Consider the following 26,144-nt stretch of genomic DNA (forward strand, 5'->3'; position numbering starts at 1 on the left):
GATTCCTAGCGAGAAACATCCTGGGAGAATACCGTTTTGAAACACAACCTGGGAGCAAAGGAAGACGATGCCAGCCACGTGCCTTCCCAGACAACAGAGGTGTTCCAGATGCCATCGGCCATTCTTCTGTGAAGGTACCCTATTGTTGACGACTTAGCTTGGACACTTTTGTGGCTTTAAGACTGTAACTTTGTAACCAAATAAACCCCCTTTATAAAAGCCAATCCATTTCTGGTATTTTGCAGAATGGCAGCATTAGCAAACCAGAACAGTCGTCTTCCCCATGAAGCCTGCCCTGCAGTGGCAGCCAGGTCCACCCCGCCAGCCCCACTCAGAGGGGTGACAGGTACAGCAGCCGCAACAGCCTCACACCTTGGAAGTGGTCTCTGGTCCCACCCTGCGTCATTTGGGAGAGGAGAGGCATTGCCTGGGGCCATAGTCAAATGTGCATTGGACAGCGTTGGCTGTGGGGAGGGGGCTGTGTGATGGTGGTGTGTCTGTGTTCCATCCTCAAGAAACAAAGGAGAATTCTGGAACAGCCTGAGAAGACCACAAAGGTCAATGTCAGCTCTCTCACCTGGGAGAGAAATGGAGGCTGGGTGCCTGGGAGTGTTGGAGACATGGAGCTGGGACTGGATACTCTCCCTCTACCACATTCCAGAGCCTTCTGTGCTACCCTCTTGTGTGTGGTGGCTTCCTTGGACTAGCACCTCCTTGGGTCCCTGTGCAGGTGATATATAAGTCTCCCCAATCTCTTTGGCAATCCTGACTCTCACTCATTCCCAGCCCCCACTTGCCCCAGTGGAATCTCTCCTGGGTCTCCTGGGGACCTCCAGGGAGCCTGCTCATGGACGGTGAGCAGTCCCTCACCACTGCTGCCCTCTGCCCTCCTCACTGCCCCCAACACTCCCAACTCCTGGGAGCCACCCCGCTGGACAACTCTTCTGCAGTGGGAAGAGAATGGCCTCCTCCCTCTGTTTTGCATGTGGCATGGGATCACCCAGCTGGGACAAGTGGGTAGAGGGTGGGTAGTGAGGTGGCTCTTTCAGTCACTCAGTCCCTTCTGGGAATCTGGCTTCTCTCTCCAGGCCACTCCCCACTCCCACCCCCACTTACCAGATGTGTCCACTCTGCTGTGGACTCAACTCTACTGGGGTTTTTGTTGTTAGCTTTTTAACCCTGGAGGCTCTTCACCTTCTATAAACCAGAAGACACAAATCGATTCTTGAGTGGGAGGAGTGTCACCTACTCCACAGGACACACGGGTCCAACTTTAATTACATTCATTCATTCATTCATTCACTCATTCAACAAATATTTATTGAACACCTATTATATGCCCGGCTGAAACATGTGTCTTGAGGTAATAGAGGGACAAAGCAGAAAAAGAGATGGGTACAGACAGGGGAGACGTATACAGCCAAACCTCATGGCGAGTCAGACCAAAGCCAGGATGGCACTGGCCCCTCACACTTAGCTCCTGAGCTCCTTCTCCTACCTTGGGAATGTGAAAACCCAAGCTGGTTTGGGGGGACTTCAGGAAGGTGAAGGACAAGTTGATGAAAGAATCAGGTGATGGAGGTTTGGGGCTGGGAAGACAGGGAGAATAGAGATTCTCAGACCGAGCTTGGGATGTCAGGAGAGGGAGCCCTCACTTTACTTCTTTGCTGCACCAATGGAAGAAGTTTAAATCCTAGATCTTAGTCTAGATCCTAACTTGTGGTTTCATTCATGTCAAGACATTTTTCTTGAGCAGCTACTATGTGCCAGCACCTGTTGGGAACTGGGAGTACAGAGAGGCAGCCCCCTTCAGTGAGCCCCACACCGAGGGTAAAAGACAGGGACGAGCGCCCACACAGGGGGAGGCACAGGGTGGCGTGGGGCCTGGACAGAGCAGGGGCATCCAGGAGAGTAGGGGGCAGGTCACGGTGGTTTTTAATGCCAAGCAAGGGTTAGCTAGCTGGAGAAAGATGGGTGGTGAGTGAAGGCCTTCTGTGGTAAGAGATTCACGCCTGTGATTCTCGAAAGTGCCTGGCACATTTGGTAGAACTAGAGCATGAGGCGTTGGGGGTGGGCTGGGGTTGGAGTAGAGGGTAGGAGAGGGAGCTGGAGAGGTGAACCCCAGAAATGTCCTTTGTACTGTCTTGGGACTCTAGGGAATCCTCCAGGCTTGGGAGGCTGCGGGATGGCTGGTTAACTCAGCCCTCACTCAGCTTTCTAGTAAGATCCACTCCCCTTGGACAAGGCTCATCCTGTCTCTTTTCCTGGATAACACCCCTGGTCAGTCCATCATTTTGGTCTCATCCTAGAGGAAGGGGACTGAAATAAGAAGACTCTCTGCTTTGCCAGCCTGAGCAGATTCTCCTTGCTGTGAGTTGCTTTGAGATGCTGGGACATCTGTTAATAGACACCTACCGTCCTGGGGAAAGGACAGTTGGGACAGGACAGTTTGGGCCCATCCTCCTCACATATTCCGATATAGGCAGGGCTCAGTGGTGGCTGGGGAGGGGCATCCCAGGAGCCTGCCTTCTGTTGTTTAAGGAACTTCAACACTAACGTCTGCCATGGCTGGAGGCGGCCCCATCTGGGGTCAGCTGGTGGGAGAGGACATCAGGAGCCTTGGGAAGGAAACACCCGAGAGAGGGATTGGCTAACCCAGCCCCCTGGCCCAGCCCAGGGCCCAGATCCTCAGGGTGGCTCTGAGTGTGCTGGAAGGAGAGGTTTTCTCTTCCTCCTCGCCTTATACCTGGAGGGATTCTGGGCAGACTGAGAGCAGCTGTTGCTTTAGTGATGTCCACAGCAGGGGACAGGGAGCCCTGACTGTGTGATTTCAACAGCAACCCCCACAGCATCAACCAGCCAGTTTTCTCTCTCGAGGGGACCAGCCTGGGCATTGCTGACCCCTCACACTCAGTAAGACCCTTGCGGGAGATTGGATTCATGGAGGAGCAAACTCCTGAGAAGCTGGAGTGTGGACTCAAGCTATTTGCTTATTTATTTATTGACTCATCCATTCATTTTTTTTAAACTAATCTTCCAAAACATTACATCTCTTGGAAAAAAATTGTATAATACAGAAATCTCTAAAGCAAAAAAAAACAAAAAATTTTTTTTGCCTTGCCTCCTAAAAATTTCCTCCATTCTGGGGACAACCATTGTTAGGCATCCTTTCAAAAGTTTTTGCTCTGCACATATAAAAATACAGATATAATTTGGTTTTGACCAGTCTTGTTTCATGTTGCTTTGCACAAATGAAAACATTCTATGTAGCAATTCTAAATCTCACTTTTCAAAACAATCTCAATAATGTTATCTTGGGCCTCCTACCACATCAGCACATGTGGCTCCACCTCACAGTCCTTTCGGCACCATTCGATTTGCAGAGCACAAAGAGCTAGGGTGTGTCGAGTGCCCAAGCTGGTGAGGCAGGAGCCATCGGTTACATACGGCACGGCTCCTTCCTGGGCCTTTGTTGGTGCCATCTCCGCTCCCCCAGGCCCATCCCTGCTCCAGGAGGGTCCCAACGCCCCAGACCTGCCTCTCGCTGTTCTCCTTGTGCAGGAGGAACCAGAAGAACCAGGAAGCAGCCAAAGGGGTCCAGTACCCTGGGATCAGACTCTGAGCCACTCTTGCCGTCCCAAGGCAGGGGCTTGGACGAGGCCTCTGGTGGCTTTGGGGCATCTCCAGCCACGGAGAAGTGCTTTTCTTTCCAAGACAGGTTATTACAGGTCGCTCCTCCCTTCCATTCAACAAATACCTTTTGTGTTAGACCAAAAGGGGTACAAAGAGAAGTTCCTGCTTTAAGGAAGTTCTTACCTATAACAGAAGGCCCGTCTGGATGCCGTCAGAGAGGCTCAGCTGGTGAGAGTGACAGGAAACAACCTCCTGCTAATAAACATCCCTCGGGTACCCCCCGGGAACCAGGTACCAGCCAAACACTTCATAGACCTATTTCATTTACTCCACTCCCATCCGAGGTAGGGATCACCACCCTAATTTTATAAATTGGAAAACAGGCTGAGAAGTGCCTTGCCTGGGGCCACACAGCTGGAAAAGGACAGAGCGGGGATTAGAGTCAGATGTCTCCAACTCCAAAGAGTGTGCGCAAATGCCTTCTGCTCTGCTGTTGTCTAAACCAGGTGGAGTCTGAGATGAACCTGGAGGGTGGGACAGAATGTGTCAGATGGAAACCGGAGGAAGGCATTCCAGGCTGCAGCTATGGTCCACACAAAGCCAGGGAGGCCAGTGAATGTGCGGTAGCTCAACTCAAAGGGGGTCTTTTAAGGTAAAGTCAGAAAGGAAGGTTTAGGTTCATAGCAGAAGGCCTTGAGAAGCTTCCAGAAGGCCACGGGGATCACTGATGGTGGGAAGTGGCTCTGCATGGCAGCACTGGGGAGAATCCCAGTTAAAAAGAAGAGGAAATGATGACAGAGAAGGGAGGAAGCAAACAAAGATGGTGGGAAAATGGGGCCTGCTGGAGGTGTGGGCTGGAGCAGGAAACGAGGAAAGCAGGAGGAGCTGACCCCCATGTGGGTGGGGAGAGTTCTTGAAGAAACGCTGCCCAGAGAAGCTTGTCCTGAGCTGACCAGGAGGACAGCGAGAGGCTGGGCAGGAGGCTGAGGGGAGGAGGAAGAAAGGGGCTTGCAAATGGCCAAGGTGAGGAGTGACCTTCTGTTGACTTGGTGAAGGGGTGGGGGCGGGCGATGAAGACGGGACAGGGCCTGGTGAGGTCCGTGGCGCCAAAATTCAAAGCTTTTTGGCACACCCGGCTCCGGCTCTGGTGTGCTGGGTCTGTGTGTCCACGTCCCTTGGTCAGGGCTGAAGCTGCCTCCCAAGGGGAGCTTGTTCCCAGAGATGGTATCTGCTTCCGCTCATCCCAGGCATCATTGGTCCTGGGCCGCTGGCTGTGCACAGCCCGAGTGCCCTCACCCAGGCCGCCCCATCTCCACCCTGTCCAGTCAGACCTGCCGGGCCAAGCCCCCATCTGTCATGCTGATGGCGGACCTCCACGCCTGGGGTTCACTTCTTCAAGACCCAGCTGGAGAGTCACCCCTTGCGAGACCCTTGCCCTCTGGCCCCACCCCATGCTTTGCACTTGGGGGCATCGTGCATATTTATGTGCTCTTTCCTCTTTCCCACTCACCTACCCTACTTTTTTTAGTGTGTTCATCTTATCTCTCCAAAAAGATGATAAGATCTTTAAGGGCAGGGGAGGGAGGCCAGAGGTCCTGGAGCACAAGGCCCCAGAAGAAAGTCTGACAAGGGGGCTTGGCTTTGCACTGAGGGAGGAATTGTTTTATCTCTTGGCAAAGGAGAAAGGAGGAGGGGAGATCCCCGGTGGGAAGGAGAGTCCTCTTTGAGTCTTTACCACAAGGTGGGTGGCCTTTATGTTCCTTTTAAAATGCTGCCTGCTCACTAGGACAATTACAGGGAGACCTGGAGCCGCTTAGTGGTGGGATCTTATTGGCAGAAGAAGCCAAGTGTGGCCGGAGGAGAGAAGGCTCCTTCTCCCTTGGGCGGTGGCACAGCTTGGCCGAGGCAAGGTCTCTGAGGCCCAAGGGAGAAAAAACCTGGGACTGGGGGCTGCTATTCCAGAGGCCCTCCCCGGGCCGGGCTCCTGGGCAGTGCCCACTCGGGCACACGGGGTCTGGAACCTGGGATGTTTGGGGCTCTGGTTGCATAACACTGTTGTTCTCAAATCTCCAAATGGGGCAAGTAGGTTTGCAGCATGAACCCAAAAGAGACAAGAGAAGTCCCCTGGTTGGCACCTGGTGGCGGTGCAATTCACGCTTGTTGAAGCAGAGTATACCAACCCACGTAAGCAGGGGAAGACACAGGGAGCCGTCTTCCGAACGAGCCGGACACGGCACACACAGGATGGGCCTTGATTCCCTCGCCAGCCCCCTGCAAACATTTCTTTGGACCCGGATATTCTTCAACCCCAGGCAGCTCCCACAGCTTTTCTGGTCATTCTCATGTAACAAAATACCTAGCCCAGTGTAATAACAAAACTCTCCACTCCACTCCCTTGAAAACATCTCCCCAGTTCAGCTGGGGACGCTCCAGGGGAAGCTGCACCCTTCCCTCTTCACATCCTCTTCCCGAGATTCCACATTTCCAGCAGGCTCCCAAATGCTGCTGATCCAGGCCAGCTTCTGGGGAGGAAGACTAGATCCTCTAAGCTCCATTTTGATTCTCATTTCCACGTTGACCATGGGGGTTGGTAGGTAGAGTGTTACCTGAGAATCCAGGTGCGAAACAGAATGGTTCCCTGGCAGTGCAGGAAGACTGGGGCTGGGGCACAGTGGACAGCCTCTGCCATGGGTGAATCCAGCCCACGTGACAGCTGCAGAGGGTTGGCAGAGCTGGCGAGGCCCTGCCTCCAAGGGGCATGCTACTGTCTCCATCATAATTTAGGCAACAAATGGCCCGGGGGCCCCCAAGGGGAGGCAGCAGTTCTGATCAGGCTGAGCCCAGCTGTAGAGACCCAGGGCAGGGGCGGTCAGCTGGGGAGGGGCTCTGCCTTGAGGCAATCACCTTCACTACCAGGAAGGGGGTCCCCCCAGTAAGACAGGATAGCATGAACCCAATATTTTTCCCAGTGTCCTTTCTGTTTATAACACTTACAGGCATCTTTATCAATGGGGGTGGGGGGTGGAGCAGGGGGTGTCAATTAGAATTGTTTTGTATGCAAGGCCACATGTTTATTTTGATTTTTATGTTGTTTCTGTTCCAAAGTTCATTCAAAGTGTTCGGCTTGATGTTACAGTTCAAACAGTGGGGCCATGTCCCATTCTACTTGGAGCTTGCAAATTGGGTCTCTGATTTCAGGTTGGGCCCCATTACCGAATCAGGCAAGAGGGCTGCTGGTACATCAGCTTGGAGATTGGCTCCTGAATCTTGTTGGAAGGTAATTTCTAGTCTGTCCAGCAAAACTCCTTTTGATTCATCTTTTTTCTGCTAATAAGACTGAATCAAAGTCCAATCCCTTTTTACAGGGAAGGCCTCAGAAATTGCTTTTGGAAAATTCCAATCTATTTTCTGAGCTCTCTTCAAGCGTTCTGGCTTAGCGTGTACAATGGCATCTCTTAAATATTTTTTTCCTTGCAATTTTAGTGAGATATAGTCCCATACCATGCAGTCATCCAAAGTGTGCAATCAATTGTTCACAATATCATCATATAGTTGTGCATTCATCACCACAATTTTTGAACATTTTTGTTACTCCAAAAAATAAAAATAAAAATAAAGGTAAAAAAAGAACACCCAAAACAACCCATTACCCCATCCCCCCCTACTTTTAGATTAATTTCTGTCCCCATTTTTCTACTTATCTGTCCATACACTGGATAAAGGGAGTGTGAGCCACAAGGTTTTCACAATCACACAGTCACACCATGTAAGCTACATAGCTGTATACTCGTCTTCAAGAAAAAAGGCTACTGAGTTGTAGTTCGACAGTTTCTGATATTTCCTTCTAGCTTTCTAATACACAAGAAACTAAAAAGGAATATCTATATAATGCATAAGAATAACCTCCAGAATGACCTCTCAATACCATTTGAAATCTTTCAGCCACCAAGACTTTATTTTGTTTCATTTCTTTTCCCCCTTTTGATCAAGAAGGCTTTCTCAATCCATGATGCCAGGGCCGGACTCATCCCTGGGAGTCATGTCCTGTGTTGCCAGGGAGATTTACACCCCTGGGTGTCATGTCCCATGTAGGAGGGAGGGCATCCCTTACATTTGACTCTGGATTAGTCCATTCTGCTTTTTTCCCATTGATAATTTAGCATCTGATGCTTCTATCAACAAGTGAACTAGTTGGCAGAGATCCATCAAGCCTGGTTTATAAGGACTAAGAGAATCTAAATTCTGTCAAGTGCTGTCTGTCTTGTCAGGGTTTGGGAAATCTTTGACAATAGTTTTTAGTTCTCCCTAAGACTGGGGTTTAAACTCTATGGTAGAAGACATGGCTGATTCTTGAGCAGGGGATATTTTGAAAGGAAACTGATGTTTTGAAGTGTCGAGGGGCTCATTGAGAAAAGGCAAGGGATCCAGTCGAGAGGAAGGAGGAGGCGGAGGGACAGAAGGGTTGGGATCAGCTCTGATGGAAGAAGTGGAGGAGCAGGGAGGGTGTAATGACTAAGAGGAGCTGGAAGATGGGGGCTCAACAAGGGAGGCACTTTTATCCCAGACGGTTTTATGCCTTTGGGCATCACGTTCCTTGTTAGCCTTGACCAAAGAATTCTTTAAAGAAGCAATTTTAGGATCAGAATTTCATTTAAAAGCTTCAGTGTACCAATCAAAATATGCTGCCCCTTGGCCCCGAGGAATTTTATTCCTTTTGTGTCCTAAGATACCTCTTAAATGAGCAGGTCTAGTTAAATTAAATGTTCCCCAGAGTGTCCACTGAAGGCCCAAATCGTGCTTGGTGACCTCCTGCCACTTAGAGAGACATAGGAGCTGTAGTGGCAATGGCAGTACCTGTAAGGAGCAGGGGTTTTTCGTAGAGGGGGAGGTAGGTTAGATTGAGAAGACCCCTGGTTACAATCAGTCCAAAGTGATGCCACACAAATGGCGCAGCCACTGTGGAAGACAGTTTGGCGGTTCCTCAGGAAGCTAAGTATAGAGTTGCCATATGATCCAGCAATCCCACTCCCTGCTAGGTATATACTCAGAAGGACTGAAAGCAGGGACATCAACAGACATTTGCACACCTATGTTCATAGTGGGAATATTCACAATTGCCAAAAGATGGAGACAACCAAAGTGGCCATTGACCAATGAATGGATAAAGAAAATGTGGTATATACATATGTTGAAATATTATTCAGCTGTGAAAAGAAATGAAATTCTGATGCATGCAACAACATAGATGAACTTTGAGGACAGTATGTTGAGTAAAGTAAGCCAGACTCAAAAGGACAAATATTGTCTGATCTCACTGATACAAACTATTATCAGCAAACTCATCAAGTTAATATCCAGAATATAGGTTAACAGGAGATAGAATGGGGGTAGAGAATGGGGTGCTGATGCTTAATTTGTGCAGAAGTTTTAAGGTTGATTGTAACTGTTTGGAAATGGATAGAGTGATGAAAGCACATTATCAAGAATGTAATTAAAAGCACTCAATTGTGGGGGGGAGAAAAAAAAAGACAACTAGACAACTTTGCTTCCTGGGTCCTTGACTAAATGATCAGCCACCTCTGAAGCCAGACCCAATAATCCGAGATTCCCAGAAGGCAGAATATATCACACATATTTATCTACATTGAGACCAAGACCCAGGATGAATAGTGAGGAGGGGAGGAGAATCTCATCTGGTTTTATTGGTGACCCACAGCAAAGTTCGTCCTCAGAGGATGCCAGTCTGGAGACAACTCTCAGGTCTGTGTGTCCAGCTTGAACAGCAGACACACAGGAACTACACCTGCCTTCTACTTGATGTTCCTCCTCTTGAAGGCAAAAGAAGACTCAAGGACACAGGACAAAATGAAGGGACAGGCAGAAGCGAGTCACCAAGGATGCAGCCCCAAAGGGGGACATTAACAAAATATAAATACCCCTGATTTGACAAGTGAATACAACAGCCAAGGAATTCAACACAAAGAGACCAGAGTCTGGGGCCAGCGCTGACTTACTCTGTTAACATAGGGGTGCTGTCCATAAACAGTGAAGCGTGAGGGGCCTTTGTGGGCACCACACCTGGTCAAGAACTGAGGTTCTCAGTGACAAGCAGGCCAAGCAGGATCCAAATCGTGGCACAAAGATTACAGTAAAAAATAAAACCAAGAGGCCCCAGCCCAATCCAGATGACAGAATGAGGTGCTCCAGGGCTCCTTCCCTCCACCGGAGCTTTGAACTACCAGCATCTTTCTCAAAATCCCAGAAAGTGGTTAAGGGATTGCAGTAATGAGGTGAGTGCCAAATCAAGGAAAAGGCTACTTAAAAGTGGTAGGATTTCATTCCAGTGCAGACCCCAGGTCCCAGTTCTGGAGGGAGCAGAGTAACCCTCGTGCATATACTGTGAGCATGTATCTCTGGCCCAACCTGTCTGGTGGTGGCCTGAGGGACTCACCGTCCCAGATTTTGCCTGAGTGAAGGCGGCTCACAGAGCTCTCCTACAGAATGTTGTGGGAGAGCAGTCACGTGGCTGCTTGGGACAAGGAATTGCTAACTGTAGGACTTACGGTGCAGTGCCTGGGACTGTGAGGAAAGAGGGGACATTTGTACCTGTGTAGTTGGGGGAATTCCTCAGTCCAAATGTGTACGCCCAAGACAAGACACATGCAGAAAGGACAAGGGAGGCCCCTACCCTTTGGCCTGGAACTATCCTTTAAACTCATTGTATAGATAAGCCCTGAGGGAGTGCACACATATAGGTCAGTCTTCAAAGACTGGGAAAGGTGTTTTATTTCTTTCCTTTTTCTTCCTTTTTCTTTCTTTCTTTTTTTGTTGTTGTTAGCATTCAGGGAAAGCTCTTTCATAACAGTAGTTGGACACAAGCTTAAGAAACAGATGACTTGGTCTAAATTCCAGTAATAACACATTAAAATGTTCAGGTTTCAACAAAATATTACAGAACATATGAAGAAACAGGAGGTGACAGCCCAGGCAAAGGAAAAGATTAAAGCATTAGAAACCATCAGACCTGGGACATTCCAAAGACTTTTTAAAAATGGTCCTAAATAGGGTAGTTTATAGGAATTCTGTATTTTTTGCATGATTTTTATGTAAACCTACATCTCTAATTAAAAAAAAAAAAAAGTTCTACGTATGCTCAAAAAAAAAAAAAAACTAAAAGAAAACATGGTCAAAGAACTAAAGGAAATTAGAAAAAAGACAGTTGAACACAAAGAAAATATCAATAGGGAAATGGAAATTATGAAAAGGAACTAAACATTGCTGAAGGCCACAGCAGCAGAAATTAAAAATTCCTTAGAGAGCTCAACAGCAGATTAGTGCTGGCAGAAGAAAGAATCAGTGAACTTGAAGATACTGTCAGTGTGATTAACAGCACTGAATTACATTTTTGAATGTGGTTAAAATGGGAAATTGAGGTTGTTTGTATGTTGGTTTTAATAAACCAACAACATAGGACTGTTCAACACCAACAGTGAACCCTATTGTAAATGATGGACTGTAGTTAATAGTATAATTACAAAAATGTTCTTTAATGATTTGTAACAATCTATCACACTAATGCATGGTGTTAATAATAAAGAAGTAAATGGGAACTCTTTATTTCATGCATAATTTTTTCTGTAAACCTACAACCTCACTATAAAAAGAAAGACAATTGAAATTATCCAGTCTGATGATCAGAAAGAAGAAGGAATGAAGAAGGATGAACAGAGACCGAGGAACTTGTAGGACACCATCAATCATAGCAATATACACTTTGTGGGAGTCCCCAGAGGAGAAGAAAGAGAGAAAGGGCAGAGAGTACATTCAAAGAAATAATGGCTGAAAACTTCCCCAATTAATAGAAATTTGCTGTGAATATGCACATCCAGGATGCTGAGCAACTCCAAAATGGATAAACCTAAATGACCCATACCACTCCATGTTATAAGCAAACTGTTAAATGCCAAAGATAGAGCTAGTTCTGACAGCTACGAGAGAGAAGTAACGTGTCATGTACAAGGGAGTCTCAGTAAGTTTACGTGTCTGTTTCTCATTGGAAACCATGGAGGCAGAAGGCAGCAGGATGACATATTTAAAAAGCTGACAGGAAAAAATGGCCAACCAAGAATTCTATAGAAAGCAAAACTGACTTTCAAAACGAGGGAGGGATTAAGACATTCCCCAAATCAATAAAAGCTGGGGGGATTTATTACCACTGGACCAGCCCTACAAAAGATGCTAAAGGGAGTTCTGCAGGTGAAGGAAAGAAGAACAATAGACAGTAGATCAAAGCCCACATGAAGAAATAAAGATGTCCAGTGAATGTAACAACATGGATAAATATAAATACCAGCACTGTTGTATTTTTGGTTTGTAACTCCACTTTTTACTTCCTACAGGATCTAAAAGGCAAATATATAAAATGTAATGACATATCAATGGTTTTGGACTCCTATGCATATGTAATTTGTGACAAGAACTACATAAAGGTGTGGGGATAAGGGGTATGGGAACATAGTTCTGTATGCTATTGAAATTGTTAAGTTGGTATCAAAGCAAACGAGAATGTTATAGATTTCAGATACTAAATTTAAGCCCCATAGTAACAGAAATTAGAGTACCAGGTTACCAGGGGTGTGGTGGGTGCAGGGGTAGTAGGGGGTCTGTCTGGAGTGAAGGGAAAGTCTAGTAAAGGACGGTGGTGAGTGTACTGCAATATTGTCAGTGTGACTAATCCCATTGAATGGTGTGCTTGGGAGGGGCTGGGATGAGAAGAATTTATGTTGTACATGTGTTTCCAAAATTATATATAAAAAAAATAGAGAAACTAAAGAGATGGTAACAACTAAATGCACTATGTGATACTGGATGGGATGTAAGAATGGAGGAGAAAAATCTCAAAGGACATTATTGGAACTTAAGAAAAAATTGAAATATAGAATTATCAATGTTAATTTTCTTGAACTTGATAATTGCACTTAAGATGATTATATAAGTGAATATCCTTGTTCATAGGAAATGTACATGGAAGCATTATGTGTTTAAGGAGTATGATGTGTGCAACCTGGTCTCAAACGTTCAGAAAATAGATAAATAGATGATAAATAGATGGGGAGTGGGTGGGAGAATGATATGGCAAAGGTGGAAAAATGTTAAAATTGGTGGATCTGGGTACCGAGGGTGGGAGGGGCTGTGATGGAGTTCTCTGTAAGGGGTTTGTATTATTTTTGCAACGGTCCTGTAACTTTGAAATTTACTTCAAAATAAAAAAGTCAAAAAAAATAAAACCAAACTTGAGACAAAATTAGCAAAGCCTGTTTGTGAACTTGCAGCAGCAAGGAGACCATCTGCAGTGACTGTCACTTCATCGGGGGCTCATATGGGGTGGGCCTCTGACCTTCAAGGACATTTGATGTAGGTGATGTAATGGAGTGATTAGCAAACTCCTAGAGTGGGCAGGATGTGATTCTGTTCACCAGTTCACTGGAGGAGCGACTCGAGTAGGGCTGGGTTTTATTCATCCACTCAGCTATCACTGAGCACCTAATATTGTCGGGCCCCGTGCCGGGTGCTGGGGACCCAGCGGTGAACCATACAGTCCTTGCATCCTTGACCTCACAGTCAGACAGACAGATAGAACAGACTTGAATAAGTGATTACAAGAGTGCTAAGTGTTGGAGGAGAAGCAGAGAGGGCCAGGAGGGCACGAGACAGGGGAACGTAACTTGCCTGAGCCAGAGAAGACATTGTAGGAATAATGAAGGAGAGTTAGTGACCCGAGTGGTGGGACGGGGATTGGCACAACACAAGAGTTACAGGCAGAGGGAACGGCATGTGTTAAGGCCCTGAGGAGGCAAACAGGCCAACTTGTTCAGGGAAATGAAAGAAGTCCAGTGAGTCTGAGGTTGGAGAAGACGAGGAGAGGGGCCTGAGGCTGGGGGAGAGGAGAGTCTCATCAAGGCCTGGTAAGCCACAGGAAGATGGGTGGGCTTCCTCCTGACAGCAATGTGTTCTATACAGGTGTGTGACATGGGTTTGCCTTTGAAAGATCATTCAGGCTGCTGTGAGGAACAAAGAAAAGGATTGGAACAAGTAAGAATAGACACAGGAGCAGCTACTGCAGCCATTGCAGGTAAGCAGTGATGGCGGCTTGGGCCCAGGTTGGGGCAGTGAAGGTGGAGAAAGGAAAATGGTTTTGTGAGGTGATTAAGCATCTGGAATTGATGGGACCCAGCTGCTGGTGATCTCTTGGGGCTGAGGAGAGAGAGTTTTCAAGGCTCGCCCTGGGATCTATCTACAGCCAACATCGCCATTTCCTGCAGGAGTGCAAATGAATGGAGGGAGGTTGCGTGTTCAGTTCTTCACTCCTTGAGTTTGAGATGCCTGTGAAACAACAAAGTGGAGACCTGGCGTCGGTGAATGAGTTTATGGGATCTGAAGCTTAGAAGAAAGGAACTGCCTGGAGATAGAAATTGTGGGACTCACTGACTCATAGGTTTTAAATGAAGCCATGAGTGCATGTGAGATCATTTTGAGAGAGAGACGTAGAGAGGAGGGTCCAGGCCAGAGGCTGAGGGACTCCAGCAGCAGAGGAGCAGCTGGCAAAGGAGGCTTTTAGGAGTCGAATTCTGTCTCCCAAGAAGGTACATTGAAGTTCTAACCCTCAGGACCTCAAGGGTGACCTTTTTTGGAAATAGGTTCATTGTGGATGGATTGTTGAGATGAGGTCATACTGGAGTAGGGCAGGTCCTTATCCAGTGTGACTGGGGTCCTTGTGGTAAGAGGAGAAGAATCACACTCGGGGGAGTAGGCCACGTGACAACGGAGGCAGATTCTGCCGTTATGCCGCTACCAGCCTCAGAACGCCAAGGACGGCCGCTACCACCGGAAGCCAGAAGAGGCAAGGACGGATTCTTCCCTGGAGCCATTGGAGAGAGCATGGTCCTGAGGACACCTGGGTTTTGGACTTCTGGCCTCCAGAACTGTGAGTGACTAAGTTTCTGTTGTGTTAAGCCTCCCACTTTGTGGTCATCTCTTCTGGCAGCCACAAGAAACTAAGACAGAGGCTGAGAAGGAGCAGCCAGAAAGGTGGCAGAACCAGGAAACCAGAAGCACGAAGCCAAAGGGAGTGTTTCCATGAATAGGGGTAGAGGTCAGCAGTGTCGGATGCAGCCAAGATGACAAGTAAGATCTGAGAACCTTGTTGCCCATTGGATTGAGCAAATTGCTGACCTTAGAGCAATCCGTGTGGAGAAGGAGAGCAAAAGCTGCGTTGAAGGATGGGGAAGAGTGCATGAAAGAGGCGCTGGTGATGTGACAGGGAGGAAGGATTGGGTGGTGTGACTGCGGAGATGGCCACGGGGACCCAGGTAAGGGAGGATGAAGTTCAAGAGCTCGGAGCCCCACCCTGATTAAGACAGTGTAGATCTGAGTCAATAGGGAGCAACAATTGGAAACTTGGCTCAAGGTGACTTTGGTCAAGAAGCAAAGACGAAAGTGAGAGGAAGGTGGAAGGAGCCATCTGCGAATCCTGAGGAGACTGCACTGAGGTTCCGGTGGCTGCTCTCTGGAGATCCAGCCACTGGGGCCCACCCCGCTGTGTGTTCCTGGCCTCCCATGCTCCTAGGAGGCTCCTGAGGGTTAATTAAGGAGAAAGGAAGTATTGTGCATTGGGTTAAGGGAACTGGCTTGTGGAGGGACCAACCAGGATCAAAAGTCAGGCCCTACCACCTGCTATCCGTGTGATCCAGGGCAAGTTTCCAAACATGCCTGTAGATAAGGCAAAGCCTGTTTTTGGAAATGTTCCAGTATGAAAACATGTATGGATTAGAATGGAGAAAATATGGATTTGTAAATTCATTTTCCTCAAGGTGTCTCTTCTGGGTGCTACCCCCTAGTTATAAACAAGGCCCTCCCTGAATCCCTGTAGGAAGAAAGGAACAACGGGAGCGCGGAGGCAGAGGTGCTCAGGGACAATCGGCAGGATGGAGAGGGCTGGGAGCCTGAGGTGGCCCAGCTCCTCAGGGGCGGCTCCCTGGGCCGAGCTCAGCGCACACCTGCTCAGCCCACATCAGCCTCACCTTAGCCTCACCTTAGCCTCTCCCCGCCCACCCTCACGCCACTGCCTTCTCCCCAGGCAGGGCAATCAAAGGTAAACAGGGGGCCTGCTGGGGTAGCTGGCAAAGCAAACAGTCTTGTGCATCATTGCTAAAGCTATGAACACCCACGTGCCCAGCCCTGGAAGCAAGCCGGTGATGCTGTGCTATAGCAATCCCCTGCCCCACAGCCAAAGGCCCAGAGGCCCTATTCCCCAGCGGTGGTGTAGGCGGAGGTGGTGTAGACGGAGAGGCATCCTCAACTGGTAAGCTGCCTGGGGCTGCCCAGGAGGGGCTCCTCCTTCCCCAGGTCGCTAGTTTGGGAAAGGCCTTCTGTGCCTTTTGAATTTCTAGCTCCGAATGTGGCCAGGGAGGCAACTGGGCTCAGGGCCGAAGGTTTGGCTCTGGGAGCTAGGAGTTCCCAGGAGGGTCAGAAGCAGGTGAGATTCCTAGGGAAAGACCGGGGGACTTTGGCAATTCCTGGGGATTTGAAGAACAGATCACAGCTACCATAGACAACTACAAAGGGAATTTAGCCCAGGAAATTAGCCTCCAGAGCCTGAGTTCCTGTGGGATCTGCTTGGTGGGCAGAACACCCAACTTCACACCGCTTCTCTCCCCAGAGCATTCAACTGGCGACAGGGCACGGGTGAGTCAAATGCCTGGGCCAGGGGTCTTGGCTCTAGAAGGGTCAGGGAAGAGCCTCTCCCTTGGGTGCATACCATCTCCTCTGCCAGCCATCTCCACGGGACCCCTCTCTGGAACAGAAATGGGGTCAGGCTCTGAGCTTTACGTTGGCATCTGTTATGTAGGGTCTATGGTACATCTCCACGCTTGAACTTGGCCAGCCCTGGACAGTGGTAGAGAGGGTGAGAGTTCCGGACTACACCCTTAGTAGCTAATCCTCTTTGGGTTTTAAGTATTTTTTTAATCTATAAAACTGGACTTCAAATACCCTTGCTGCCAGTGGCCACGGTGATTCTCCCTACATGGTGAGTGGGAAAGAGCACCGGACTCCAGTTGGGAATCCAAACCCAGATCAGTCCATAGTCTCAGACAAGCCCTTGCATTTCCTTTGCCTCAGTTTCCCAGTCTATACAATGGGGGTAGAGGGCGAGGGCTGGACTTGATGGCTGCTAAGGCTCAGGAGCTCGCTGACCAGTTCCGATCCAGTCCCTGTTGCTTTTCTGCCACCAGGAAGGGAAGAGGGGCTGGCGGGTAATGGCCAGGTGCCCACCTTGCTGGGAAGGAGTGGAACATCCTGCCCAGTTTTCTGGTCCCTCTGAGATGGCACCAAGGGCACAGGGAGGGAAAACTCCTCTGGTGCTTCCACCAGACGTCACGTTTCCTCCACAGCCTAGCGGGTGCCCTGAGCGTAGACGGTGTGTTGGTCAGGGCGTGGGGCTCACTTGGGCTCAGCACCCAGGAGGGATGCTCACGTTGCCACACCCCCACCAAAGGCTGCCCCCCACCCCCAGCAATTCAGAATCAAGAGCCCCTGTGGGGGTAGAATACTTGGATCAGAGCCTCCTTTGCACAACCTACTAGATGGGTGACCTGGGTGGTGGCTCTGAGCCCCCTGAGGAATGCGGCTGGGATGAAATGTGGCAGCGTTTATGAGTGACCAGCAAGGCACGTGGCACAGATGTAGATGCTCGGTGAGTGTTGTTTACATCCGAACCTGGTTGGAGGTGCAGGAATGAGTGACAGTGACCTGGGGCTGTCCCAGACCTCAGGCCCCAAGGAGGCTGACCTGTTTATTCTGTGTGCATATGCATCTTATCACCTTCCATGGGTGCTGCGAGGTAAAAAGAAGGCAGGGATATACGGTGCTAACAGATACCCAGGCAGCACTGAAAGGGCGCTTTGGGGATGGAGAGTCTGGAGATGGTGGGACCGAAAGGAGACAGAGGGACCGACAGGCAGAGGAGCTGTGCGACTTGGAGACTGTCAGGGCTTGTGGAGCAGGGGCCTCACCCATCATCCCCCTCAGCCGTACAGGCTGGTAGAGGTGGGGGGAGCATCCCATATCCTCGAAGCCAGAAGCTCACCTCACCCCTCCCCAGCTGCCATGTGCGTTTTCTTCACTCCCAAGTCAGAGACAGAACTCAATCTGTCCATCTCACAGATAAGCCAACGGAGCACAAGAAAGAGGAGACGTGGCTGATCTGGACCTTCTGCCCACAAATCTTGGTGCTCAGGGACTGATCTCTGGGCCCCAGAATTCAGCCCTTCCCCACCTACTCCTTGATCTCTGAGGGAGGAGTCTCAGCCCCTTCCCCAGTGTGTGTGTGTGGTGGCGCTGGGGTGAGATGGCCAGGCTAGCCCGGCTGTCGGCTGGCAGTAGCCTGTCCTGGCCTCAGGCAGCATGCAGGGTACCTCCAGCTTGTCTGTGACAGCAGAGATGGAGCCCCCCAGATCCCTCAATGCTGGGTGCCAGTGGGTGCTCATGGACCCTGGCTCCACTGGAGGAGTGGAATCACCCCTAGACCAAACCAGTTCGAATCCCTGAGGGTGGGAGGCCCAGGCTCAGGCCCAGGCCCGGGCACAGTTTTAGAAACTCCCCAGGTGGTTCCAATGTGCAGCCGGGATTGAGAACCGCTACGCGGGAGAATGATGAGACCTGAGAAAGTCCAGGACCCCCGTGAGCCATCCCGCAGCAACTTCTCCGGTTGTCTTTCTCAAAATACTTCCATAGTATTAGAGCAACATGCCCCTCTCCTTTTCCCCTAGTTCTCTATCCTAAAAATGTGATTTTTAGCTCATATTACCTCCTTTAGTTTTGTTGAGCTGATTTTTTTCTATAGTAGTCCTGGTCTCTTTCCTTTCATCCACTTATTTCGTCGTCCCATGTTTGACGAGTGCCTGCCACGCTGGGGACATAGCAAAGAGCAAGACAGGCCAGGCCCCCACTCTCATGGAGCGGTCGTTCTGTGGGCATCGGAGTTGTCATTCGTTTTCCTTTTATTAATAAGGCTGCAACATTTGAAAATTGTACTTTTTTCCCCTAGAAATGCATTTTCTTAATTTTGTCCCTTACTGTTTCACTTCTTAAAAGGCTTTCCTTGTCTTTAGCATCTTGATTGTAGCAAAACCTCCGCCCAAGGGAAGCTAAGGCAGCTGAGCTACTTGCAATGGGCAGTGTTTCACATGTGTACACCCAGGTCTTGTGTTGTGTACACAAAGGAACACTGGAGCGTCCTAGCCCAAGCCTCCTTTTCCTTCTGTGACTGGGAAGAGTCTTGGAGGACACAAGCTTGGTTAGGCCAGTTGTGCATTTGCCCTGGAGAATACTCACCCAGTGCATGCTTATTCGTTGAGGGCCTAGTTTGCACAGGACACTGGTTTCCTGGGTATGTGTCAGGGGTGCCAAGAAGGCAGGCAGGGAAGAGCCCAGTCCTCTCCCTCAGGGTGCGCACCAGGAACGCCAAGGACTATGTCCATGGAGAAGGAGTGTGCAAAAGAAAGCTGTCTGTGGTGAGGGCCAGTAGGTGCTCTCCCCAAAAGTCCACAGCAAGAAGTATCCCTGTGCCTTGGGGGATAGAGTCAGCCTCAAAGAACAGGTAGGCCTCGAGCTGAGCTTTGAGGACCCAGGTAGGCAGAAGGAGGGCAGGAAGACCCTCCAGGTGAGGGCTTATCCACAGCTGCAGGCTTGTGTGGCCTCAGGCTTGTTTCATCATTTCTCATCTCAGTGGCCTCCTGCATCCCACTTTCTTCTTTGCAGGACCAAAAGATAGACAAAGCTGTGATTCAAATCGACAGAAGACACTAGGAAACCCCTCAGCCTCTCCTTGACCTCAGTCATCCCACTGGATCAAGACTGGAGCTAGATTACAAAGGCTTTAACTGATACACAGATGAGGCAGCCAAGGAGTTGGAAAATTCACTAGGATTTCGTTTTGCCTGCTGTTACCTGAGTCTGACAACTCTTCCCTAATCCAACAGATCAGAATCTTCAGACAAGTAGAGCATTCTGTCAACGAGCAGCCTTCTAGAGGAGTTACTAGCAACAAAGAAGTGGCTAGGCAAGCAACTGATCGTGGGGAAACTGTAGAGAGTCCAGGCTTGGGGTCAGTTACTTCAAAGGCTCCTTTCACCTCTGAGTCTCTCTGAGCTGATGATGTTTCAATCTCCTCTGTTTAATATTCATATGTGGAGACACTTTCTCTTTGAACATTATTGATAAAATAAGCAGTTTGACAGATTCAAATATCCTTTAAATCTAGGATAACTTTGCAGAAAAACTGAAACTGGGGGCCAACAATTTCCAGGCCTGTTTTGGAATTGATTAGGGTTTTTCTGAGATGGAAGTTGCTCTAGTTCCACCTCTCCCACAGTTCTGGGGTGTAGCTTCCCTCTTCCAGCTGAGTATCTTCCATGAAAAGGTACCCAATGGGTCCTGATGGAGGTGAACGTCTACTGGTGATCACTCCCCTTCCCTTGGCCAGAGATCACACATGTGTTTTGAAAGAAGACCCTTTAACTTACTCTCTGCCCACAACCACTAAAAAATTTGACTGTACTTATCTTCCTTCCCAAGGCCCAGAATCATTCACAGGCATCACTTCTAGTTCTAGAGCCAGGGAATTGGATCTAGCTGCATCTTTAACCAAAGGGAAAAACAAACCTGTGTCTTCTTATCCATAAAGTCTAGGGATTTCTTTGTGGTTCTCTACTACTTTCTAAGGTAGTGGTTTTCAAATTATTTTGAACATGACCCACATTAAGAAACACATTTTTCATCATTACTGATAGCTGAAACAACAGTTTCCTGAAACATTATTTTACCCTTACTGTATGCAATGCCTTGACTTCTATTCTTTTTCATTTTCTTGCAATGGGATGATCATCTGTGGAATTAAATTCATGGGATGATAATGGGTGGTAACCTCCAGTTTTGAAAAATACTCTTCTAAGGCCTGTGCTGCTTTATTTCATCTGGGCCTTGTTGGGGCTTGGTCTAGCACCCCCTTGTGGGTTATTGGACAACAGCTAACACTCAGCTTTTTCACATCACCAGGAGGCCTTCTGAACAGGGCATGGACTTCTGTCCCTAAAAGCAAGAATTTATGGGCCTGGGCCTCTCCCAAAAGGAATGTCTGCTGTTGGTTGCCAAAATGGAGCCCCTTCTCTTCTCTAGGACAAAACAAAAATCAGAGAACCAAAGTTTATGGACAAGTGGTGAGTTTTGCTCTTGTTTCTGTGCTGCCCGTAGACATAGATAGTAGGTACATATCAAGCCAGTGTATGTAAAGCACCAGTCCCAGTTGATGTCCAAGAAATGGTGGTCTACTCCCTCCCAGTTGATGAGGCTTCCTTAAGGCATTGATGGGACTCAAAGATTTCTTGTATCTGAGAGGAGACACAGCCTGTCCTACTAGAGATGCCTCACAGACATTAAAAATATTTTTAAGTCATTTCTCAATTTTTCTAGATGTAAAAGAGGTTAGAGGATGGCATGTGGGCCAGCCCTGCTGGGCCATGGTGGTTGCACAGAGAAGAGGAAGAGATGGGAGTGAACATGTGGATTGTAGAGCTGGGTTTTTCCTGCCCATTTCCTATCCCACTACTCACCCCACTCCCAGCTGGCCCATGCATGACTGGGGACTTATGAACCCCCGTTCAGTTCAAGCAAGCTCAGTGAAGCTCCTCAAAGCTGCCTGGTGGCATGGAGCTGGGTGGGCTCCTGACAGCCTTGTCAGTGGGCAGCAGCTTTGGGTCTCTCAGTGAACTTGGGAGCAGTTTAATGCTGATAGCGAGGGTCTCGGTGCTCAGGAGTGTCTATACCCACATGGCCCCTGTGGTATTTTCTCCATTCTTTTCTAGGGGTGCCACTCTCTGGCAGGCTCTGGAACCAGCCTGATGGCCCGAGACCCCACTGCAGCCCTGAGGCCGAGCCGAGCCCTTTGGCATGGCCAAGTCAGTGGTCATCCACAAGCTCCATTTTTCTGAGCAGACAAGAAAGGAAGATGTCCTAAAATCAGGGAGCCAGGAACTAAGGGCACCCCACTTGATCTTCCCTTTATCCTCAAGACAAGAGTCACAACCATGATTTTTAAAAATATGAGGACAATGTCCAGCAGCCGGCAGATCAAGGTCTGAGTTTGGGTAACGGAAACCAGCTCCAGACTCTCGGGTCTCAGAATTCAGGCTTCTCAGACTTGCTGTCTCAAGGATGGTCAAAATGCCAAGATGTTTTGAATATACTTGTTAATATTAACCAAAGGTAATTGCACCTTGATATTTATGGAGGAAAGGCCAAATTTCAGCCTCAAGTGTATTTTGCCTCCCAGGAGGATTTAAATTTTAGCTCTGCTTGCCCACTTTAGACCCACCCCAGCATGCCCGACTTAGTTTGCCCAAAGGAAACTGCTGATTCCGTCAAACTCGGTTCCACGCTCAGCCCCCTGTCCTGCACCTTGCCACTCACAGGCAGACAATGCATGTGCGGTACATGTCAGCCCAGCACTCCCGGCCCCCATGGGTTTAGGATAGCAGTGGGGGCAGAAACAAACCTTTCTCAATTCTGCAGACCAGGGAATCCAGCAGCACCCCCTGAGACTGGTGGGAACACATTTCAGACTGAACAGAAGAAACCTCACGTTTGGAGGTGGCGTTACAGTTTATGAAGTGCTTTCACTCCCTTCATATCTCTTCGCTCCACAGCTTCTAGGTGACAAAGCTGAGGCCAACTAGAGCGACCCACCTAAGTCCCCACAGCTGGGACTGACTTGGAATCCCAGGACCTGGGCTGCCCGGACCTGTGCCCTTCTCAGCAGCCCAGGCCCCCGACACTGGCAATTTCCAGGCACACACCAGCAGGGAAGGCCATCCCAAAAGGGCTGTGTGGCCCTGGTCTTTTAGTGTCCGTCTTTGACCCACCTGCCTTAAGAAATCTTTCGCCTAAATGTTAATGTGTATCATTTACAGGTAGTCACTGCCCCCTTTCAAAGGTGAACACAGTAAAATTTATGACAGGTGCACTATCAGCCCACGTTGGAGTATAAAAGCAGGAGGAAGCCTCAGCCTATCCACCTGCCCACTCGGTTCATCCGGACACCAGAGGCACCTGGGGGATCCAGGCATGGAGCTGTGGCCAAGTCTCTTCCTCCTGGGGCTGCTGCTGCTGCCAGGGCAAGGTAAGTGTGCGCCAGCCTGGCTGGTGCCCCACCTTGCTCGGGCGGGGAGTCTGGGCATGGAACATGTCCTTTTGATGAAGCACGAAAGGCACGGCTGGAACCCAGGAAGGCTGGTTTGCCTCCTGTTGGACGGAATGCCCGGCATGCCCACAGGGAGACTGAGGTTTAAGAGCCCCAAAGGCTGTGGGGCGAGAGGCGGGTGTCGGGGTGGGATAAGTGCAGACGGCAGCTCTGCCGTGGTGGGAAAAGCCACGGGTGTCGGGTCCTGGAGACGTGGATTCCAGTTCTGGTTCTGCCAAGCTGCGTGGCTTCGGGCAAGTTCTTCTTGCCTTCCTGGACCTTGATTTTCTCATCCTTAAAATGGAAATACTCCTACTGCGAAGCACATTTTGATTATTACTATTTGTGGGCTTTGCTCGGTTTCGTTTTTGCTAAAGGGACTGAGGAAGGGAGGTTTCACAACGACAAATTCTCAAGGTCTGCCCAGATTCTTTAATTACATGGACTATCCTTTTGGGCCCTGATTGAAACGGGTGAGCTGCCAGCCAGGGCACTGAATTTCTCCTACATTAATGATTATGGGGGTGTCCCTCTGCCACATTCCCTCTCTGCCCCTTTCTTCCCACCCCTGGTTCTTCCTTTCTCCCTTTGTTTAGACCATGGAGGGCTTTACAGATAAATGAGTTCAACCCCTTTCACCCCCTCTAGCTGAGCGGCCCTAGTGCCAGAGCAGGAGGGCACCTGCCCTTGAGCCCCCAAAGGAAAAGGAGGAGGCAGGGGACAGGACATGGGCCTGAACTGGGACTCGAGCACCAGTCCAATTACCTCGGACAAGTAAGTTGCCTTCTCTAGGCCCCAGGGGCCTTGTCTGAAAATGCAGAGGATGGTAACACTGACGACACCGACCACGACACTGACCACTGGCGATTGTAAGGATCGAATGGCACAGTGTGTGGGAACCCCCTGGGTGGACTCCAGAGTGCTGGGCAGATGTTAACCCCGTGCCGGCTTTGGGCAACAGTCTCAGGCCCTTCTACTTGGACTAGGAGCTCTTTCCACTCTCCCTCTGCCTTTCCCTCCCTCCTTCCCTCCCATTATTTTCTTGGGAATTACGGAAGACATTCAGAAAAGTACATTAAGATTTACCTACAGTTTAATGAAGAGCTATAAAGTAAACGTGTGTGCCACCAGCACCCAATCAAAAAATCAAATGTTGTAGAACCCCGAGAGGCTCTACCGTGGCCCTGTCCAATGCTGGCTCCCTTCATCCCCGAGGAAACCACTATCCTGACAATGTGATAAGGATTTCCTTGTTTTACTCTTTGTTTTTATCCCCTGTCTATGCATCCCTAAACCAAGTAATTGTTTTGTCCATTTTTTTCTTTAAACTTTAGATAAGTGGAATTACAGAGTACTTTTTTCTTTCGCTCAATATTATGCTTGTGAGATTCACTCATGTTGACTTTTTAGCTATATTGTTCATTTTTAGTGCTTTACAATAAACGCCTCTACTCCTACAATTAATGACCATACCACTATAGTATATTTAGTATATATAGCATTGTGCTATCCTTCAACAGCCAATTACAATACTACAATTCACTCTACCACCAACAGATGTTTGGGTGGTTTCCAGATTCTTGCTGTAAAACCAGTGCTGATGCAAACATTCTCGTGCATGTGTCCTAGTGCACGTGGGCCTGGGATTCTCTGGGGTATATACCTGGGAGTGGAATTGCTAGCCCGTAGGGTATGCGCCTGTTCACCTTCATTAGATACAGCCAGGCCGTTGTCCAGCCCGGCCCTACCCATGGGTACTCCCTATAGCAGTGCATGAGAGCTCCTGTTGCTCCACGGCTTCAGTAGTATTTGGTATTGTCATTTAAAAATCTCATTATGGTTTAATTTGCATTTTCCTGATTACTAATGAGGCTGAGGACCTTCTTACATATTTATTGACCATTTGAATTCCTCCTTTGTGACATGCCCATTCTAAACTTCTTCCCATTTTTTTTCTATGCGTTTGCATTCTGCCCATTGATTTGTAGGAGTTCTTCATCTATTCTGCACCCAAGCTCTTTCTTAGTTACATGTATGGTAAATATCTTCTCACTCTGAGGCTTATTTTCCCATTCTCTTTATGGAGACTTTTGATGGGCAAAATTCTTAATTTTGTGGAAATAAATATGGAGATCTATATTCATCCAACTGAGAGTGAACAGAGACTTTATTCAGAGCAAAGGAATCAGCCACTATCATTTGCATTTGGCAGCGACTCAAAGGCAAGTAGGGGAGTGGGAAAGCTTTATAGTAAACAAAAACAAAAACAAAAAAAAGAACAAAAAAAGAGGGGGCTGGAGGGGAGAGCTTCAGATCTGCTCTGACTGGAGGTTGTTGGCCTGGGATGTTGGAGGCAGACTCGCTAGAAGTGATTGGTTTGGAGAGCATATCTGGTTTTGGCTGCTCCTGAGTTGGAAGCAGGGCCACAAAATAGGGAAGGTGACAGTCATTGACCAAATTCTGACCACTTGGGGCTGATTGCTGCAGAGGTTAGGTTGTGGGTCAGAGTGATCTGGCCATGATCTGCTTGTGTGTGCAGTTTCTCGATCCTGCCCTTTGGACATTCTCTTGCTTGTAAGAGTTTGACCAGTTCAGGTAAGGCTGGAGATCCAGATCTTCACTGCCTGGAGACTGATCAGTTCCCTCCATAATCAGTGAGATCCTCTTAACCTTCTTGTTGTTGAGTCATCATGGTGATCAAATAACAAGATTGTGACTATGCGGTTAAGACTCTTGATAGAATGCAATGAACCAACACCATGACCACTAAGATAAAAAAACAGAACAATTAATAGCCACTGTAAAATGTTTCAGAACCAGAAGCCTAAATAGCCCAACCCAGGCCAGGAGAGCAAATGCCATAGTCCATTAGACAGACAGATGACTTTTTCCTTCAGGCAACACCTTGACTGTTTCATGGATCCAAGTACATCAAGAAGTACTAGAAATACACCACTATGGGAAGCCAATAGGAATCTACTCATGCCGAGTTGAAGCTGAACTGTGTTCCATTTAGGGCAGAAGAATGGATCACTAATAAATTTCCGTCAGAGTTAGTGATAAGTTTCTTACAGTCCTTGCCATTTGTATAATTCCCATGTTAGGAGAACTCCTCTAATTGATCACATAAACAAGTAATTCCCCTCTGCAGAATGTGTGGATAATCGAGGGTGGCCTTGTTTTGAAGCTTGTACCTGAGACAGAATTTCCAGCCTGA

At 48.6% G+C, this 26,144-nt stretch overlaps 1 protein-coding gene across 1 annotated transcript in view; it reads left to right on the forward strand.

The window, feature by feature from the left end:
• The first annotated feature begins 20,284 nt into the window (after positions 1–20,284).
• PLB1 (phospholipase B1) overlaps positions 20,285–26,144 on the forward strand; it is a 136,398-nt gene continuing 130,538 nt past the window's right edge. Inside the window, exon 1 of the mRNA XM_037813022.1 lies at positions 20,285–22,867. Coding sequence (XP_037668950.1) covers positions 22,813–22,867 — 55 coding nt within the window. The 5' untranslated portion in view covers positions 20,285–22,812. The remainder of the gene's footprint in view (positions 22,868–26,144) is intronic.

Source organism: Choloepus didactylus, chromosome 20 (genome assembly GCF_015220235.1).
Source record: "Choloepus didactylus isolate mChoDid1 chromosome 20, mChoDid1.pri, whole genome shotgun sequence".
Classification (NCBI taxonomy): domain Eukaryota; kingdom Metazoa; phylum Chordata; class Mammalia; order Pilosa; family Megalonychidae; genus Choloepus; species Choloepus didactylus.